The 21,450-nt window shown below is 36.6% G+C and overlaps 3 protein-coding genes across 6 annotated transcripts; 2 read left to right on the top strand and 1 right to left on the bottom strand.

Moving 5' to 3' along the window:
• The first annotated feature begins 1,494 nt into the window (after positions 1–1,494).
• amdhd2 (amidohydrolase domain containing 2) lies at positions 1,495–7,815 on the top strand. 4 transcript variants are annotated; one of them, XM_084424355.1, is made up of 12 exons: positions 1,495–1,604; positions 2,194–2,312; positions 2,607–2,743; positions 2,843–3,006; positions 3,920–3,974; positions 4,891–5,103; positions 5,186–5,274; positions 5,474–5,618; positions 5,753–5,860; positions 6,838–6,906; positions 7,004–7,105; positions 7,521–7,815. In XM_084424355.1, exons 2-12 carry the CDS (start codon positions 2,230–2,232, stop codon positions 7,592–7,594), a joined length of 1,239 nt encoding a protein of 412 aa, XP_084280481.1. In that variant the 5' UTR covers positions 1,495–1,604; positions 2,194–2,229; the 3' UTR covers positions 7,595–7,815. The 4 variants fall into 4 exon arrangements, with proteins under 4 accessions (XP_084280481.1, XP_084280483.1, XP_084280484.1 ...); XM_084424357.1 differs by having other exon boundaries at positions 2,867–3,006; XM_084424358.1 differs by having other exon boundaries at positions 1,511–1,589; positions 2,867–3,006.
• Positions 7,816–7,957: 142 nt separating this feature from the next.
• jmjd8 (jumonji domain containing 8) lies at positions 7,958–13,183 on the bottom strand. The gene is made up of 9 exons (XM_084424381.1): positions 12,992–13,183; positions 12,826–12,915; positions 12,475–12,523; positions 12,289–12,385; positions 11,500–11,568; positions 11,289–11,408; positions 11,121–11,188; positions 10,877–11,011; positions 7,958–8,423 (listed from the first exon to the last, which is right to left on the bottom strand). The coding sequence occupies exons 1-9, from the start codon at positions 13,108–13,110 to the stop codon at positions 8,343–8,345; spliced, it is 828 nt and encodes a 275-aa protein (XP_084280507.1). The 5' UTR covers positions 13,111–13,183; the 3' UTR covers positions 7,958–8,342.
• Positions 13,184–13,757: 574 nt separating this feature from the next.
• On the top strand, positions 13,758–21,277 carry slc25a19 (solute carrier family 25 member 19). Its single transcript, XM_084398146.1, has 7 exons — positions 13,758–13,899; positions 14,356–14,517; positions 14,979–15,134; positions 16,326–16,496; positions 17,522–17,696; positions 18,337–18,467; positions 20,392–21,277. The coding sequence occupies exons 2-7, from the start codon at positions 14,386–14,388 to the stop codon at positions 20,566–20,568; spliced, it is 942 nt and encodes a 313-aa protein (XP_084254272.1). The 5' UTR covers positions 13,758–13,899; positions 14,356–14,385; the 3' UTR covers positions 20,569–21,277.
• Positions 21,278–21,450: the final 173 nt, after the last annotated feature.

The following is a 21,450-nucleotide window of genomic DNA, read 5'->3' on the forward strand; positions in this document are numbered from 1 at the left end:
TTAAATATAATAATCATTAATAGTATGAAAAAATGTGCCATTTAATAGTAGCCTAACATTAAATAATTAAATAAATTAATGAATACAATTGTAGTGTTTAATTAATGAATTGATAATATTTTTTAACAAATGTATATGGTTTATAATTTTGTTACATTTTAATATTTAACATTTTTGTTCTCCTTTTTTCCTCTTAATTTTAACCCTTGATAAATTTTTCCACCCTTCTTTCTTTTTTTCCTTCTTAAGTTTAACCCTTGGTTAATTTTCCCCTCTTTTTTCCTCCTATTCTAATCCTTGGTTAATTTTCCCCTTCTTTCTTCTTTTTTTTTCCTCTTGATTTTAACCCTTGGTTGATTTCCCCCCTCTTTTTTTCCCTCTTAAACCTTTGGTTCATTTTTCCACTCTTTTTTCCTTATTTTTCCTTTTCATTTTAACCCTTGGTTAATTTGAACCCTTTGGTTATAATTACATTCACAAACAACGCTCAAAATATTGTTGCGTTCACGAATACTGCTCATAAATTTGTTTGTTTAGGTGTTTCAAGCATCTGTCTTGGACTCCCATGTAGCCTACATATATCACTCTAAATTGGAAAATGGATTTCATCTAATAATCAACTTTTCAAAGCACTTTTAACAAACTTCAAGACAGCTACAACATAACCTTCCATACTCTGACATGTTGTTTTAGTAATGAAGGGAGTTTGTTTGCTCTGTTTTTCTAAATGTGTGATGTTGTGAATGTGAGAACCACACTGTCTGACATAGGTTAGAGGTTCAAGGGAAATGAAAGTGTGTGTTTCGCCCTACAGTGCTGTTCCCAACAGTAATGACGCAGGTGTGAGTGGTTTCTGTCTGAGGGTTAAGCTGGCAACTCAGATCTGTCCTTTGATATTAATAAGCACAAAAAATAATCCATGTGTAGCCTCACTGCACACAGAGTGGGTGAGATACAGTAACCTGTGCTTGACATTATTAGTGTCAGTGGCTTACAAACCCAGCCCACACAGGTGAATGAAAGGCTCTCTGTTGTCATTTTGGATACGTTTGGCTCATACTGCATTTGGCCTTTATTTGATTTGGCTTGTTATGTTAAATTGAGCTATTGTTTACATTTCTGTTAGACACATCCAGTTACAAAATCTATCTTGCATACAAAATCTATTTAACATTTTCACCTTTATTGTCCAAAAATAGGCTACTGTTCATTGAACACACACTGACCTATATGGGGTAAGTTGTCAGAAAGAAAACCAAAGTCAGAATGAAAAGAATAGCCTACCTTTTTTTCTTCTTTTTTTTTTAACAGTAAATATGCCAAGCATATGTATTCAGCTATTTAATTGATTTGCGCAAAATTTAAATGTAAACAATAAGTCAATTATGAAACGTTATGTTACATATATGAAACAGATATGTCAACTTTATTAATCAATATTAATTGTGTATATTTGCGGTTTTAAACACGTTCTAAGCGCGTGTATTTTGGCCACGCCTCCTCATCAGCTGACACAGTGCGCGTGACACACTGGGCTCACTGACTGACTTCCTACAGAAAACTAGCGCGCGGACCGAATCATAGTAAAAGTATGTGAATTAACGGTAAGTGTTTATGAAACTACAACCGATGATCATATGCGTGTCATGTTCCGGTATCCTTAAGATGATGAATGAAGAGCTCGATAATTTCTTCCGGTGTGTTTGTTTACTCTCTGCCGCATCATTCTAACATAGTGAGCAAAAGCAGCGCTTGTCTGATGTTTTAAAATCGGTGCCATTAATGTATTAAATAATCAGAAATAATAATCACAATGCACTTTTTGACAGATCTGGTTGTCCATATAAACATGGTAGGTTTCTTTAACAGGAAACATTGTTTGACCGTTCAAAGTTAAATATTGTGTCATAAAAACAGATACAATGCGTGCAAAAGGGCAACGATCGTTAGTTCATTGTGTTTTATGGAGGTCAACTCAGTTTATTTCTATTGCACTTTTAATACATATGAAAAAAGTACCTTAAGAAAGTCATAAACATGTTTATGACAAACACAGTTGTCATAAACATACATAATTGAATAGGTTATTAACTAATTATATATGTAAATGTATGTATGTATGATTCACCTTACATTTAATAACCAATATGATCCACTTTAAAGACCTGACACATATTCTGATTCTTTTCATAGGGTGTTTTTAAGTGTAGGGGTGGGATTTCGGGAGAGATGCCGTCCAATAAGAGTGTCTCAGATGCCCCGATCACACAGTTTGTGAACTGTAGGATACTGAAGGACCACAGGCTGCAATGGTAACATATCAGACAGATTCAAATTATTGTGTTCAACCCCCTAATTTCCTGACAATTGTATAAAATTACATAAAAATGTGTGATTCACATGCATTTGAACCTAACAGGGGCCTTTACAGTCTCCATAAATACTGATAGATTTAGGATAATGTATTATTATAGCCTATTATACTTGATGTAATCATTTGTTTCTAAAGCTGATTATACCATCTCGAGCACAGACTTCTAGTTGAGCCCAGATGGAATTTTTGAATATTTTTGACAGTGATTTTAAGGGGAAATCTGATTTTGTAGGGAAGACCTGTGGGTTCGTGAGGGAAAGATTTTGAACCCAGAGAAGCTGTTCTTCGATGAGGAGGGCTTTGCCGATCACAAAGTCGACTGCGAGAATAAGATCATTGCACCTGGATTCATAGATGTACAGATAAATGGTAAACTACACACACAGTACACATTGCCATTGTTACATTCACCAGTCAGTGTAAAAATCACTGTTGTTCTTCTTGTAACTGATATCTTATTATGCCAAGCTCCTCCCCTCTTCTCACTCATAGGTGGATATGGCATTGACTTCTCCCAGGCCACCAGTGACATCAGAGGGGGCGTGGCTGTGGTGGCCAAAAAGATTCTTGAACAGGGCGTCACTTCCTTTTGCCCCACTCTCGTCACGTCTCCACCAGACATATACCATAAGGTTCAACCTATGCACCAATCACTGGCCTTCATTTGTCTCTCAGATGCTCAGTCGCACCCACAAATACATCGCTGTTGACTTTCCTTCAGGTTTAGCCTGAGACTGTATCTAGGATTGACATGTGTTGGTACTGTGTTTTTATTGGCACTTTAATGTTTTCATCTCTTGCATCATCAGGTACCTCCTGGAATAATTAAAGAATGTTGTATACACTATCGTTTAAAAGTTTGGGTTGGTAATTTTGGTAATGGTATTTTTTTAATGTTTTTTGAAAGAAGTCACTTATGCTCAACAAGGCTGCATTTATTTGATCAAATATACAGTAAAAGCTGTAATATTATGAAATATTACAATTAAAAATAAGATTTGTTTTCTATTTCTATTTGAATATATTGTAAAATGTAATTTCTTCCTGTGATCAAAGCTGTATTTTCAGCATCATTACTCCAGTCTTCAGTGTCACATGATCCTTCAGAAATCATTATAATATGATTTGATGATTATTATCAATGTTGAAAACGGTTGTGCTGCTTATTATTTTTGTGGAAACCGTGATGTATTTTTTTTTTAGGATTCTTTGATGAATATTAAGTTAACGAACAGCATTTATTTGAAATAGAAATCTTTTTGTAACATAATAAATGTCTTTAATACTGTCACTTTTGATCAATTGAATGCATCCTTTCTGAATAAAACTTTTAACTTCTTTCGAAAGAAAAATCTTGCTGACCCCAAACCCAAACTTTTGTGCGGTTGTGTTTGTAGTTTCCATGAAGCATCTTCCGTGCATCTTGTTAAATTTCAGTTCAATGCTCATCACACATCAGCTTGTTTTGCATCACACTTAAAAAGGAACAGTGGCATGGTTTGCATATATTTAGCATTAGTAATGTCACTGTCTTTCTCTCCACAGGTCATTCCTGAGCTCAGAGAACAAGATGGAGGCCCTGAAGGGGCAGGAGTTTTAGGTAAGATGCAAACGAACTGGGTCAGAGATTGCAGATTCTACCTGACCATTAAAAACATCGCAGACGTATGCATTAGCCAATCAGCTTGCAGTGTAAAGCTTGGTTTATACTCGCCGCGTCCGCACGGCAAAAATGACGTCATCGTGGTCGTGCGCGCTGAGTACGCGAGACCCCATTTCGCGTGGCGGTGTGCACAGCATTTTTTGTAACTTTCCGCGTGGCTCCGAGTCGAATCTGGCCCGAGCATGTACGTCTCACCGCACCGGCACCCAGTTTGTGCGTCTATATTAGTTACTTACATTTACAAAATGAGCCTACAATAGCAGACATAAGCCCTTTAAATAAAAATAAAGGTCCATGTTTTATAAAAATGAAATTAGAAAATATGTAAGATATCGTTAATTTAGTTTAGCCTACGTTCTCATATCCATTTATTTTGTTCTAATGCCACAAGTAATAATCTTAAGGTTTCTTTTGTAGTGCGGTTTTGGTGAAGTGTACTAAAATAAACATTTGTCACGTGTGTACCTTACTTCTTCTCACCGCAGATTCCTGATGGTTTAGAGGACAATTACTCTGAGTCGCCCCCTGTTGTTTCAAAGAATAGTACAATAGCGAGCTCGTCAAGTATAAATGCCTCATCTGTTTGTGGGGGTGCGCACGGAGGCAGGTGAAAGTATAAACAAGGTTTAAGGATTGTCAATTGCGCTCGCTCCTGTTGCATGTCCTCAAACTGGCAATCGTCCCAGTCTGAGGAGGAGTGGCCAGGAGAAACAACCTTCTCCAATATTTTGAATTTGGACTGCAGTACCCATTTCAACCACTAGCTGTCACTATTACATACTGCATCTTTAACTAAAAAAATGGACTGCCAAATAATATTTTTGTTTAATGTTTTTCCTCCTGTTCGTTTCAGGTATTCACCTGGAGGGGCCGTTCATCAGTGAAGAGAAGAGAGGCGCTCATCCTCCGAAGTTCCTCCGCACGTTTAAAGCCGGCGGCGTGGCCGACCTGATGGAGACCTACGGCCCCCTGGACAATGTCGCAATGGTAACACTCGCACCAGAACTGGCCAATAGCGCGGCTGCAATCCGTGAACTGGCAGGAAGGGGCATAACCGTGTCAGTAGGTGTGTATGAATTTACACAGGCTTTATTTTTGCTATTAAATCTCCTCCAGGTTGAGCATATCCAAAGTGCTTCTCTGTCCAGGTCACTCTATGGCTGATCTCTCTCAGGCTGAAGAGGCTGTGCAGAATGGAGCCACGTTCATCACACACTTATTCAATGCCATGTTGCCTGTTAGTATCACACACACACACACGCATTAATGAACAGTTATTCGCATTAGAATGCATACTGAATGTTGGCGCACACATACACGTTTAAAATAACACCATATTCCTAATACATAACCGATTTAATAATCCACAAACATGCATACCATGAATGATTATGCATACCAACACACCAGGTATTTAACATTTTGTTTTGTTATAGTTTCATCACCGGGACCCGGGCATTGTGGGATTGCTTACAAGTGATCGTGTTCCACCAGGTCGGACGGTTTACTACGGTATGATCGCAGACGGGATACACACACACCCTGCAGCGCTGCGCATCGCCCACAGAGCTCATCCCGCAGGTATTCATACACACACAACACGCAACCACAAATCTGTGTGCAGAATACTGAACCATTGCTCCCGTACATTTTAGTGAGATGCGTCCCTCTCAGGTTGGCTTTTATGAATGAAGTTTGTGTTTTGTGTGTGTCAGGGTTGGTGTTGGTCACTGACGCTGTGACAGCGATGGGTCTCCCTCCTGGCCGACACACACTCGGACAGCAGCAGATCGACATCCAGGGGCTTCACGCATACGTCGCAGGTCTGCATCATATTCTCCCTGCTTTCGTTCTATGCAGCAAATGAACCCAAATACCTCTATTTCTGTTAAGGGATACATTGTTTGTATTTCGTTTGAGCATTGTAGGTTGACTGTTAAAATGGATTTTCTGTTCACCAATTCTTTGAGATAAATTCACTTCAGCAGGTGAAGGCTTTCCAAACAGAAAAGTTTGTGAAAAATTCTTTGTAAAATACAGCTGTTGATCTGGGTATTTTTGATAAGGGTGTAACTATTAGCTGGAATTATTTATATACATTTACTCGATATATTGATATACAGTACAGTTCTAAAGTATAGTGTCTGTACGATTTTTCCATAAGTCTCTTATGCTCATCAAGGCACCATTTATTGAATTTAAAAAACAGTAATATTGTGAAATATTATTACAATTTAAAATAGCTGTTTTCTATTTTGAATATATTTTTTAAAGTAATTTATTCCTGAGATCAAAGCTGTATTTTCAGCATCATTACTCCAGTCTTCAGTGTCACATGATCCTTCAGAAATCAGTCTAATATGATGATTTGCTGTATTTTGGTGTAAAACTGTGTCACGTATTTGATTAGATTTTTTTGATGAGTAGAAAATCCAAAAGAACAGCCTTTATTTATAATAGAAAACATTTGTTACATTATTAATGTCTTCACTATCACTTTTGATCAGTTTAATGCATCCTTGCTTTAGTACTTCGGAAGATATACATTTGTTGTAGAGTTTTTATTTTAAGTATTTGATGTGTTTGTTATAGACTGTATAATGCTTTTAAGGTATTATTTACTGATGTTTTATCATTTATTTTTTATTGAATATTATTTTTATTGTGAAATACTTTACAAGGTATTACTATTAACTTGTAATTGTAGTGTTTTGCTGACTTGCACAGCACCAAGTTCAAGACAAATGTCCCTTTGGGGATAGTAAAGTGTGTTTTATTCATTCGTACATCATGATTTCAGGCACTACAACTTTAAGTGGCAGCATTGCGACCATGGACATGTGTGTGAGACACTTCAGAGAGGCGTCAGGTCAGTGTTTGTGTGTATGGAGTGTGGCGTGTTCATTAATGGCAGTGTGTGCGTGTCGTAGAGGTTTTGTTTTTCTGATGTGTGTGTGTGTGTGTAGGTTGTACTGTTGAAGCGGCATTAGAGGCGGCATCTCTTCATCCTGCTCAGCTGCTGGGAATCAGTCACAGGAAGGGAACGCTGGAGTACGGCACAGATGCAGGTATGAGCGCGTCTTTCAGGATTGATTTTCAGTCATTCATTAAGCTTGTGTAGGCATTAAGAAAATTACATTCAGTTTGTTGTTTAGTGCATCTCAGGGCAATCACAGCAAAAGCATCAGTGTTTCATGTCATCCAATGCGATCATCTTTGATAGAGAAACATATTCTAGAATATATAAAGATCTAGTTGCACACTTTAGTGGAAAGGAAGTGAGGATGCTCAAATAAGAAGTGAGAAGCACCCCTGGAAAAGGGAGAGGAAGTTATTTTGATTAAAGATTATGAGACGCACGAATTAAAAAAAAAGATGTGCGTGGATAAATCATTTATAATAAACCCTGCAATATTCCCTAAAACAACAAGAATTTTCAGTCTTTAGTAAGAAATGCCTGTAATTATGTTGTTTTTTTTGTAGATTTTGTAGTACTTGATGACACACTGACAGTCAGGGAAACCTACATTGCTGGACAGCAAGTCTGGAGGAAGTGACATCATCTGGAGGACTGTCTTCTGCCGGAAAAGTTTCTTTTCTCTCACTTTGGTCTTGGATCAGCAAAAAGACTCATGAATGCAAAAACATCTTTATTCTTTCATTTAATTTCATCGATTAATCCATGAATATAAAAACTACTACATTTAAATAAGCACTATTATATTATGGCAGTCTTCATGCTCATGTACTGTAGCTGAATGCATCTTGGGGGCATTAAGAGCCAGAATAATTGTCTTTATTTAACTTGTTCAAATATGAAACATAAATAATCTCAAGGGTTCAACTATTTCAGTAATAACCTACATATTTCAATGCTTCCAATCTAATTTAATCAACTGATTCTAATGATGCTGTGCTTCTCATTTGTCAACATTTTCTTTTTTCATCATCTTTTCTATCGTTTTATCTTTTTTTTTTTTTTTTAAGTGTATTTTTTTGTGAGTCTGAATATGGAAGATGCATCTGTGATAGATGTATTAAAGATATCCAACTTACTACCACAATCAATTTTCTGTTTATTTCAATACAACTTCCCCAAATCATAGGTCTCTAAAACAACTTTATTAAAAAAGCACGTACAAAAATTACTCCAATAATTTCACATTAAATGGAGCTTTTATAAATAATTTTTCATGAACTCAACAGACGGATGATTTGACAGTCAAACTGCTGGTCCTCTGAGCAACAATCCTTGATCGGGGCCTTCAAGTCAAACAGACGTGTGTGTGTCCACCACATCAGTCTTTAACCCAGAAAAGTTGAAATGAAGACACTGGTGTCCAGATTTAGAGTTGCGTGCCACCAGCGATCTGGAAAATACAGCACCTGCACAAACACACTCAGTTTAACCTCTAGAATAGGTGATTTTGACTTTACTTCAACTCTTACGTAGTGCCTAGTAGTGAAGTGTGTAAAGGCCCGATAACACAGAAAAGTTCTTTTTCATTCTTCACTTGAGGATAAAAAGTTGAAAAAAAAAAAGTGACAGGGCCAATGAAAAAACAGCAGTTAAGAAAGCATCTGATCATAGCACTGTGGATTTTTGCATCGTCACTCCAGTAAAGTCAGTCACATTTATTTATATAGCGCTTTATACAATAATAAATTGTTTAAAATCGACCAGAAACAAACCAGTGTCACGGTCTCTTTCATTTAGACTCACAACTTCAATTTCTACTATAAAGCGGCTCTCTAGTGTGTTCAGGTTTTTACTCAGACATCTGAAAGAGCAGAAAAAAGGTCCATGTCAAAGAAGGCGGAGCCTCAGAGCCACACCCACCTATTACATAATCACCATGGACCAATGGTAGCTCAAATGCATTAACCAGCCAGAGATAACTTTTCCAGAAAAGCTTTGGCAAGCTGTTTCGAACTCCCGTTTAGGGCTGATTTCGTTCAAAATGATGTAGCACCATTTACTTGTTTGTTTACGTTTGAAGTATAAGGGCCTTAAAGGTGCAGTATGTAATATTGACAGCTAGTGGTTGAAATAGGTACTGCAGTCCAAATTCAAAATATTGGAGAGAGTTGTTTCCCCCGCTCCTCGTCCTCAGACTCCACGAACACACGGGTTGCCAGATTGAGTATGTGAACGTAACATGTTTCCTAAAATCTCTGCAAACATATTATGGTATTTTTTAGGGGTGACCCCGAATAGTCGAAGATTCGATGCTTCGATTGGAGGAGCCTGATTCGACTACCGATCTCACGGTCGAATTGTCGCAGAGGTGTTATGAAACGAGGATCATGCCACTTTGGCTATATGAGGGCGCTCAATGTCTGATTTCACATAGAACTACCGGTTTTCTGTCAATACGTTAATATTCAGCCTATTATGATAATGCTGTATATAAAAATGTGCAAAGAAAGAAGCTTTTAATAAATATTTTTTAACGTGCGTGAATAAATCCAAACACCCCGTGACAGATTTAAGTTTCACTTTCAATCCGTGACCGACAGAGGAGCGTCTTGGCGGCAAGGATTTAAATCTTTAACAATGTCTGGGATAAGAAAATCTACAGTGTGGATGTACACCATCAGAAAGATTTAGCATCAGGAAAACCATGATCGCACTTGGCAACGTTCGCACTTAACGTTGGCAACTCCGGCCAACGTTAAGTTGGTTTGCACGGGACGTTCTAAAATGCTTAACGTGAAAAAAGCTTTTAAAACGCTTAAAAGGCACTTTAACGTGGCTTAATGCATGTACACAGTACACACTTTATTAAGAAACCATACTATGTGCAGATAAGCAGATGAACCCAGAATATGAACGCAATGCGTTCCTCCTATAGTAAAGCGTTTTCATATTTTAATTGAACTATTTTAGGAGATTAAGTCGTTAAACGTTTTTCACGTTAAGTGTTTTAGAATGTATTTTATCCGCGCGCACAAAAGACTCCAACGGACACAGACAGAGTGAAAGACTGGATTTGTTCTCTCGATCAGGTATGCGGGTAAAAGTGATTTCAAAACTTTTCAGCCGGTTCTAATTTGATTTTTGGAGGCTGTGAACATTTTTAGCTAAAAAGACTGCCTCTCCAGTTTAGCATTTATTGTTGTTTCTGCGGTTAAGTTGAAAATTCTGGCTACTATCGTTATTTTAATAATTTCTTTATTTTTATTTTATTTATTGATCTGTCAGGGTTATCTAATCTAACTATTTGTGGCTTGTGTTTTGAATATATGTTCCCCTGCACTTTAGGCATTTTGCACACATTTGCTCCTCATCTTGTGACTCGATTCTGATTTATTTCGTTTTGTATTTTTATTTATTAGAAAGGTATATTCTGTTCTAATTTAATTTTGTAAATGAATTGTTTATTTTTTCGGTGCATGATGCATCGATGTTGTGCTGTAGCCTACTTAGAGCCTGCTTGCACAGGTAATTTAGCCGATTTAATTTGATTTGCATGTGTGTGTGTGTGTATGTAAATCCTGTCTGCAGTGTGGCCTTTCTGGAGTTATTTATGTTATTTCTTAGTTTTATTGATCCAAAATGTTTTTATACATTTTCTTCTATATCTTTGTGTGATTTTCTGTACATCGCAGCTTTGAAATGTTAAAGCCCCGCCCCCATACACATGATTCGACTATAGGCAAGACTTGACGATTCTGATTCGACTATGAAAATCCATAGTCGGGGACACCCCTAGTATTTTTATGCTTTAATTAGTACAGTAAAAAAAATAAACAGAATTACATACAGCACCTTTAAATGGGTTCAAAATGCACATGGCTCAAAAAGTAAAACTGACTGAAAAGTTTGTTAACCTCACCTCTCCGGGTCGTATGGTGCACTCCAGGGGCCTCTGGTGGAGCTCCAGGTTTGGGTAGGACCGAGAGACCCAGGACAGATGGGTGTGGTTGGGGTGGAACTCAGGTGCCTCGTCAGGGGGGTACAGGAACCAACGCTGGAGAACACAGGGATAGACTATTGTTTGTATACAGAAGCACATGAATATATGGCTAGTGAAAATGATATCTGCACTTTAGCTGTAAATAGTGTAGAGCTCCACAGACCTTCCTGCCATATATAACTTCAGAGTAGCCGGGACCGTGCCAGTGAAACGGGACACCAGTACCTGGTCCTGCAGGAGAGAAAAGTGGGGGTTTTTTTGTGTGAAAATGAGCGTTTGTGCACTCCAAAACCCAAATTGGCTGGATTGAAGAATATGCATGCGTCTATACCAGCAATCCCGAAGCTATATGCAGGATGCATGAGTGGAAGAGAAAAGGGTGGCGCTTTATACTCCTCAAACAGAGAATGCCACTCCGTGAAGTTATTGTCCCCAAAGAAGTACAGCGTATCTGAAACAAACATGCGCACACAGTATGAAAAGATCATGTACAGTGTGAAAAACGTTGAGAGTGTGCATGTAGAAAATGAGAGAGAACCGACCACTGCCCAGGGTGTCTTCAGACTGAGGGGTCAAAAGGGACTTTACAAACTCTTCAAACCGCACGTCCACTGTAAAGAGACAAAGCAATATGTCTCAAAACACAAGTTACACAACACAATTTGTTTTTTTAAAGAAAACAATACTTTTATTCTACACGGATACATGAAAGTGATCGAAAGCGACAGTAAAGACGTTAACAAAATATTTATATTTCAAATTAATGTTCAAAAACATTGAATGCAACACAATGCACAAAAACATTAAGCAGCACAACAATGTTTTCAACAATGATTATTATAAGAAATGTTTCTTGAGCATCAAATCATATTAGTACGATTTCTGAAGGATCATGTGACACTGAAGACTGGAGTAATGATGCTGAAAATTCAGCTTTGATCACAGAAATAAATTACATTTTAACATGCATTCAAAACAGTCATTTAAAAAAGTAATAATATTTCCAACACTATGGTTTTCCTGTAATTTTGATCAAAACTGCAGCCTTGGTCATCAGCATAACAAATTTATAAATTTCAAGTAAAATGTCCATAAATGTATACATTTATTTTAAATATCTCCATACTTTTGATGTTAGTGCTGTATGCACCTTATAGTATGAACACTATATGGATGGATGTTTCCATTATTCTGGAAATTCTTATGCTAAATGTGGATCATGAGACTGACAAATGTTTGAAAAATCTCAGTAGTTATCAACAGTCACCGCCCGAAACCTTACCGTTTTCACATGAAAAGACAGAAGTATGTGAAAGTGTGTATACGTTTACCTTTCCTGTATGAGTGTGTATTGGCTGTGCTGAGACGGACCGTTTTCTCTCCGTACTCTCTCACCAGATTGGATTTGGAACACAGGAAGCGGAACTTCTGAAACAACCAATCACAACACAACACTGTTAGGAATTAATCAATAAGAGCAATAAACACCATACATACAGTATATGTACAGTTCTTACGGTGTTATCTGTTAGTCCTCTGAGTATAACTGGTTTTGCATAAGCATACCTGTCAAACAAAAACAAAAAAAGATAATGTTTATTATATCTTTTAATTATCTATCTATAGGTTTTCTCAAGCCAACATTACAATTTGTAATCTCAAGTTCTATTAATTTTTATACATTTTATATATGATATTATTCTTGTTCTTCTTTACTTATTACTATTATTATATCTTAAAATGATCATTCTAAGAGATGTTTTCCAGGATACAATACAAAGAAAAAGCTATGGAAATCATGTTCTTACACGTGACATAAATGTCTAAATGCGAATAACTAACTGTAACTGTATGCGTGTTATTCTTACTCTTTAATAAACTCTCTGTGTGTTATTGACTTCGCATCTCTGATCTCAATGTTGCATTCGCCTTCCTCCTCCATACTGGAATACATTGTCCTGAAAGACAAACCATACTAAAGTTTTGAGACACGGCCCGAGATTGATAGGAAATGTTTGTCAATAAATTACTCACCATCCTCCATCATCTCTACTGAAGGTATCTGTGCAATGAAATGACGCCGGTAACTGCACTAACAGGAGCAGTAACAGAGCCCTGACAATCTGAACCATGTTTTTTTCATCCCCTGTCATGAGAACATACTCATAATACCACCTGTTTAAACACCGCCATTCACCACTTTCAAAATCACACTAGTAGTCTCAGTTCCGGGGGGGCGGTGGTTTCAGCGCGTCAGTGCCCAATCAGCGCAGGCCACACTAGGATGTGGGCGGGGTCTCAAAATACTGACCTCAGGACAGACTTTATGTATTTATTTATTTGTATTTTATTTTATGATATTCAACAATTGTTAACTATTCTATTAATGTGTTTTTAAATTATGTACTCAATAATGTGAATAAAGTTTGATTTTGGGGGAAATAATATTGTAATCTCATCTTTACTAATTTTGATGAATTACTGAACATGAAATAAATTAAATCTTTGAAAAATTATTTTAATAAGTTTGTTTATAATTACTCCCCCCCCCCCCCCACACTAATTCATATTTAAAAAAAAATGTTTCTTGTCTTAAAGGATAAACAATATTTTATTTTATTTTATTTTATTTATTGGAGGTTGGATGTGTTAAGTACATTGAATATTAATATCAATAAAAAGTTGGTCAAATTCTGAAATGTATGAAAGTAGTTTGACAAAGTCTGAAATGTATGAAGGTGGGAACCATAGGGTAGGAACCAATGTGCTCGGTGTGAAACCGAACACGGTCAGTAAATACAGTCGCGCGCGGCTCTGTCATTGGTCTGTGTGCTGTTCAGCAGTAACTATGAAGGGAACATGAGGTGTCCTCTAACAACAGAACATCAGAAAAAGCAGACTGTACCGAGGAAGTCGATGCACACAAAGTGCACACAAGAAAGGTCGGTTTACGTTTTCACCCGTTTATATTTTTAAGCGTGCGCTCAGAATATTTAGTGGTAGGGCAACACTGGCTGTGTCTCAAACCATAACGAGCTGTTTACCAAGACAAAATTTCTAGGCACATCCCAGACGACAGCATCTACCGTTGTCCATCTAAACACTATCTAGTGTTCTGTCTAGCTCAGTAGGTTTTGAAACGCAGCCACTGTGTCTGTACTGTCAATTGCTGTCATGTTAATTGGGTGGAAAAATTCTTTATTTTTAAAATATATATTATTTTTGTTGCAGTCTTTCATTGTTTGTAGTATTTAATTGTATTCTACAGTAGTTGTCATCCATCCACACCACCAGTCATATTGATGATATTTTTTATTACTTGTTTTATCTCATTTTATTCCTTTGATGTTGTCATCCATGCACATCAATGTCACGTGCTTTTCTCTCCTATGCACCAGCTGTGCTTTTAACACATGATCTGAGCAGGAATGGTGGGATATGATCCAAACGCCACAGGTTCGGCTCTTACCCCGGAGGAAGCTGCCCTGGCCGGGTCAGCGGCCGGCATGGTCACCCGTGCCCTCATCAGCCCTCTGGATGTGATCAAGATCAGGTTTCAGGTGAGGCCTTCCTTCATTACACTGAGCCAAAGGGCTGTTGAGTTTCACAATTGTTATTTTCTACACAGTAATGAATTGAAAGCATAAGTATGAACACATTCAACTCCCTAGTACATCTGATTTGTATAAGCAGCAGCATCGTGCCTATAACATGAGTCACGTTTTCCTGTGGAATTTTATTACCACTCCCAAATCCACAGCGGCACTGAGCTCAGTTAAAAGAAGTTCAAAACAGCACATTGACTGTATCTTCTGGTGTGCATTTAGAAACAGTTTAAGCAGATAAACAAGCTTGAATTCATTTGTTTTGTTGTTAGATGGACAGGCCTCAAGGAGGCGGTGTCTCACTTTTTTAGGCATTTCAAATCTTCACATTCAAACAGTTCTGATATGAGGACTCAAACTGCTTTTGATTCTGATATAAAAGGATGATTTTGAGCTTTTGTGCATTGCTCCCGCAGTTGCAGATCGAGCAGGTCTCCTGGAGGAATCGTCAGGGGAAGTACTGGGGTTTATGGCAGGCCACACGCTGCATTCTGAGCGAAGAAGGTCTTCCTGCTTTCTGGAAAGGACACGTTCCTGCCCAGCTGCTGTCTGTGTGTTACGGGGCAGTTCAGGTACTTGGAGATGCATAAAATGCAATCGGATATTTACACTTCTGATGTGGCCTGAATCATCTTCCTGTTTAATAGTTAAGCTGAATAAAAAGAAAAAAGAAATAGAAAGGTTGCCTAGATAACAAATTTACTCAAATTAAAATGTAGTCAAATGAAAACCAAAAACAATTGCGCAAAATATGAATAACAATTTAAATAGTAAATAAATTATACTGAACTAACACTGATAAGGACCAAATTGATTTTTATTTATGCCAACAAAACCATATTGGAAAAAATAGAATAAATAAAAAATAGAATAGAACAGATTTTTTTTTTTTGCTTCAAAATCCTGACAGAATAGAGAAAAACAGGATCTTCTACCCTTATAATAAAGATTTCATTCTGAAGTTCAAATTAAAGTTTTTCATCGCATGCCTTTCATTTTGCCGTACGTATTAAAGATTTTAAGAACTCTATAAAAACTCCATAGTAACCATATTTGACAACTACCAACCACCTAGTAACACCATAGCAACTACCAAAAATAATTAGCAACCACCCTCAACACCCTAGCAACGTCTAGAAATGCTTTAGTAACCACCAAAAATACCCTAGCAACCACCCAGAACACCTAGCAACTGCCTAGCAACCACCCATAACACCCTAGCAACTGCCTAGCAACGCCCTAGCATCCATATATATATATAAAATTAAATTACTAAAACTTTTTTCAATAGTTTTAATTTTAGTTAACAATGTCAATGCTTATTCTAATGTTGTAGCAAATAAATTAATTAATGTTTTTTCTTCTACAATTTAAAGGGATAGTTCAACCAAAAATGACAATTCTGTCATCATTTACTCACTCTCAAGTTGTTAAAAATCTGTATGAGTTTCTTTCTTCTGTTGAACACAAAAGAAGATATTTTGAATATGAAGATTGTTTGTAACTTGTGGGGCACCATTGACTTCCATAGTATGGAAAAAATATATATTATGCAAATCAATGGTTTGATTACCGACAATCTTCATAAGGGTGAGTAAATGATGACACATTTTCATTTTTGGGTGAACTATCCCTTTAAATTGTAGCAATAATTATTATCCTATTTGGTATTTTAGATTGATAGATCAATCATTTGCGGTAACCCTTCACAAAATTGTAGACATCTTGAAACTCACTGATTCTGTTTGTCTGTTTTGTCCTAGTTTGCGAGTTTCGAGGCCTTGACAGAGCTGGTCCATAGGAAAACCCCCTATAACAGCCAGACCCCGGGAGTCCATTTCCTCTGTGGCGGTTTGGCCGCCTGCTCCGCCACCTTCACCTGCCAGCCGCTGGATACCCTGCGCACACGCTTCGCTGCCCAGGGCGAACCCAAGGTCAGGGGTCAAACCTCAGGAGCGGGATGTTATGTGTTACTAAATGCTGCTAAATATGTCACAATGCATCTGAAAGGGTGAACAATAAAAAAAAAATGCATGATAAATATCTGAATGAAAAAAAGAGTTAATTTCAAAAGGTCATATTATTCCACTACCTCATGAAGAGAATAAATTGGCTACGCCGATGACACCCAACTTTACCTGTCCTCCAAACCTACCTCTACTTTTCCTCCATCTTTCCTCTCAGATTGTTCAGCTGAAATTAAAGAGTGGTTTACATAAAATCTTCTTAAACTTATCAGCAGTAAAGCTGAAATTCTTCTTGATGGTTCAAAAACCAATCTGGCCAAATCTAAATGTTCCTCTGTGAATATTAATACTTTTACAGTGTCTGTTTCTAAACAGTTTAAAAGTTTGGGTGTCATCTTTGACAGTACTTTATCATTTAAAGCACATATAAACAGTGAAATTCTATAATAATATTAATCAACTTCATCCAGCTCTCTCGGTAACTGTGATTCTTGTTTTTGCTTTAGTCTCTTCCCGTATGTTTTGATTCTTACTCAATAATCTTGTCCCTTCTTACTTATCTAACCTTCATATCTACACCCTTACTCGTGCTTTAAGATCATCTTCTGCACTCTTGTTCTCCCTCGAACTCACACTGCTTCTATGGCGTCCCGAGCCTATAGTCATGCAGCTCCTTATTTATGGAACTTGTTGCCACAGGATGAGCGAAACGGTGAACGTCTTCATGTTTTCAAATCTTGCTTTAAGACCCATCTTTTTAGGCAGTTTTATCCAGTCTGTCTAGGCTGTAATAATGATCATTTGTTGTTTAATGCTGCTTGTTTTATTGTGTTTGTAAAGTGTACTTGAGTGTAATGTAAGGCGCCTATAAATAAAATGTATAATAATAATAAATTACAAGTCAGTTATCAGTGCGAAATGTCTACATTTCACTTTATGATGGGCTTTAATGAGACACTTGCCATGATTCAAATGTTTTCTCATATGTACAGATATATCGTAACCTCAGGCATGCCGTCGGCACAATGTTCCGCTCAGAGGGGCCCTTCACCTTCTACAGGGGCCTCACACCCACGCTTGTGGCCGTGTTTCCATACGCAGGCCTGCAGTTTTTCTTTTATAATATCCTGAAGAAACTTCTGGCGCACCAGGACTCCAAATCTAAAGGTCAGATCATGCTTTTAGCATTTTAGCATTATTTATATACTATTATGGTATTTATTAATATTTAAAATTAGCTTTTATTTTTATATTTTCAGTTTTAATTTTTTTTTGTGTGTTTTTATTTAGCTATAAATTATTATTTTTCTAATATATATGTATTTTTTATTTCACCTGTGTTTCTATGGAAAGCATTTTCTGCCAATATTAAATGGATAAATTAAATTGAAAACTAAAACCAGATTAACCATTTCATTAAAAACTGTACGCAAAATATGTGACAAAATTAAATTAAACGATTTCATTTTCATTTTCATTTTCACAATGACAATGCGTCATCCCTGTCAAATTGAAGAATAAAATGCAGTCAACATGTATGCAAATTATATGTTAATGAGTGGGCGGGGCTTCAAGTAAGGGAGAGTGTCTGAAAGTGAAGTTTTAATTTTTATAATTTAATTGATTTGTTGAAAATTGGCAGAAAATGCCTTCCATATGTTTCATGCACCAGAAGCAATTTTTTAACAGATTTAGTTAGCAATAACAACAACAATGATCTTAAAGTACATATCTATAAAAGCAGATTTAAACCTTGTGCTTCTCTGTCCCGTTGTAAATGTTGCTGTGGTGTTTTGTCTGTTTTAAGGAGGTTTACACAGTCTGGTCAGTGGCAGTTGCGCTGGAGTCGTCAGTAAAACTCTCACGTATCCTTTCGACCTGATTAAAAAGAGACTTCAAGTGGGTGGATTTGAAGAAGCCAGGATGAAGTTTGGACAGGTTGGTGAAATGGACTAGTAGTTAAAGATCTTGGGCCTCATTTATAAAACTGTGCGTAGGAACCTTACTAAAAGTGTACGTACGCACAAAAGCCAAAAATGGCGTACGCAAAAAAATATTCAGACTTATAAAACCGTGCGTACGCCAGTACCTGCGCAGAATTCACTTTATAAATCCCAGTCAGCGGAAGATTGTGCGTACATGCGTCTCCACCCGAAATAACCATATATGGAGCTTACAACGCCTAGTTTTACTATGCAGATCCTCATCTACATATCATTTGCATATTATTCATCCACGTGATAACTTAAACGTTATCACGTGGATGAATAATCATATGCAAATGATATAAACGGTACAAGAAACATTACATTAATACAAATCAAGTAGTTGTCTATATCTTGCCTTGTTTTTGAATTGCCTACATAAATCAAATAGTGTAAAATACATTTCAGAGAAAGTTTTTCTCAATCTTTTCCACTTGCCGAATTGTATTTTTAATTGATTTATATTTTTAATGGAAACAGATAGGCCTTGGGCATTATTTGCACGAAACTATTTTCTCAGACAATCTGGTATTATCATGATAAGCAATTATCTCTGTGGTTAAAACATTAAAACGCAGCATGCCACAGGAAAAGTGTTCAAAAACAATCACATCCACAACAAATATTTCTATTGATTGAATTGAATATAAAAAAATGTTGTAACTTTTCAGTAATGATTTCATGTTTAAGTGTTTAACTCCATAATTTGAATGGCATATTTAATAAATGTTTATATCAGAAGTAAAACATAGTTTAAATCATTATTTTATTTATTTAAACTGCGTCAGTTTCACTAAACGGCCCAACGCGCTCGCTGGCGCGGACATAAGAAGGAATGGATATTTGCTTCAAGTGACAGGCTTGGTGAGGGAAATTATATTTGTATTATCTTTCTGTATTATGTTTAATTTTAATTCTAAATTCTAAAAGTGACCAAAAAGACATTTAACTCCAACTCACCATCGGTGTCGCCAAACTGCTCCGTCTCCAAAATGTGCGTACGCATGGGTCAGAGTTTGCGTGTAGGTGCGCATATTTTCACGTCAAGTTTTTCTTCATAAATCCCACCTTTTGCGCAGGAACTGGCGTACGCATGTTTTCAGCCCCGTTTTGTGCGTACGCAAGCTTTATAAATGAGGCCCCTGAGCTGTTAACCAACAGACTGTATGTTCAAACCCAACAGGGGTTCATCACTGTCCCTATCATAACTAGTTCTTCTCGCTAGCATCATCCTATCTAAACCTTAAACTTCTGTTGCTTTATGTAGATCTTAGACCTTTCTGAGCTAAATACTGTGCAATGATATTGAATAATATCATTCAAAAGTTTGGGGTCCTTAAGATGGACATTTTTCTTTAATGAAATTAATACTTTTATTCACCATGGATGCATCAAACTGATCAAACGTGACAGTAAAGACATTTATAATGTCAATGCAAATAAATGCTGTTCTTTTGAACTTTGTTCATCAAAGAATCCTGAAAGAAATGTTTCATGGTTTCCACAAAAATCTGATGTAGCACAACTGTTTTCAACATGAATAATCAGAAATGTTTCTTGAGCATCAAATCCTCATATTATAATGATTTCTGAAGGATCATGTGACACTGAAGACTGGAGTAATGATGCTGAAAATACAGCTTTGATCTCAGGAATAAATTACATTTTACAATATATTCAAATAGAAAACTGTTATTTTGAATTGTAATAATATTTCACAATATCATGGTTTTTACTGTATTTTTTTTATCAAATAAACGCAGCCTTGATGAGCAGAAGAAACTTCTTTCAAAAACATAAAAAAATCTTACTGACCCAAAACTTTTGATTTTGAAACCCCAAAATGAATAATTTTTTTTCTTGAATTTTCTGTGAAGGTGCGCACATATCATGGGTTTGTCGACTGTGTGGTGAGGATCGGCAGAGAGGAAGGGCTCCGGGGTTATTTTAAAGGACTCTCCCCTAGTCTCCTGAAGGCCGCTGTATCCACAGGCTTCACCTTCTTCTGGTACGAGTTCTTCATCAATGCCATTGTGAGCCTCAAGAGCAGTTAGCGAGCAAACGTACAGACCTCCTTGAGAGATGGTTTAGATCATCAGATCCGATGGAACTTAACATGTGCTTTACGGTGTGTAGATGTATTAGGACCGGAAATACATTTTTTACCTCTGACTTGCCTAAGCCCAAACTGAACTGTCACTCTCGACTGGAGACTTGAAAACCATTGTTACAGTTATTAAGTTTTGTCATAATGTCTGTGTATTTTGTTTGCACTGCATGAGGGTCTATTTTTTTATACATAACACTGGAAATTAGAATGCTTGAACTTTATAGTTTTTTTCTGCTTTGCATTTCAAAACATTTAAACCATATAGCAAGTATAGTGCAGAGAATATTCAATCATCTGGTTTCTACAAAAAGTTTAATTTTGTGTGTTTTATGTCATTGTTAAGGTTTTCAAATGGTGAATGGTCCAAATATTTTTTTGGATGAATTAAAAAAAATGGATCCATTTAGATATTAACAGATGGATGAAGAACAGTTTGAACCTACATGTTTCCTCTGGCTTTATTTATCCCCATATTTATTTTATTTTTTTTATTGTAGGCCTACTTCCTTTCTGACAATAAGAAAAACAAACTAATCTGAGGTTCATAGTGGTTATTCTTTACATATGTGTACTCATGTATAAATTCACATTTATTTAGGGAAAACAAAGGGGTGAAGCAACTATTTTTGTAATAAAAAAGTATTTTATTCTGATTCTCTTTGCATCCTGTCCTGCTTTTATTGAATCATTTTTGGAGAAAAATAATGTTTCCTAATTATTAGATAATATTTAGTTATATTCAGATTTTTGGTAATGGGTAATATGCCAAAAAAAACATGCCTTGTCAATGTTAATTGAGGTGTATAAAAGGCATTACATTTACTTA

The sequence above is a fragment of the Rutilus rutilus genome (genome assembly GCF_951802725.1).
Source record: "Rutilus rutilus genome assembly, chromosome: 1".
NCBI lineage: Eukaryota > Metazoa > Chordata > Actinopteri > Cypriniformes > Leuciscidae > Rutilus > Rutilus rutilus.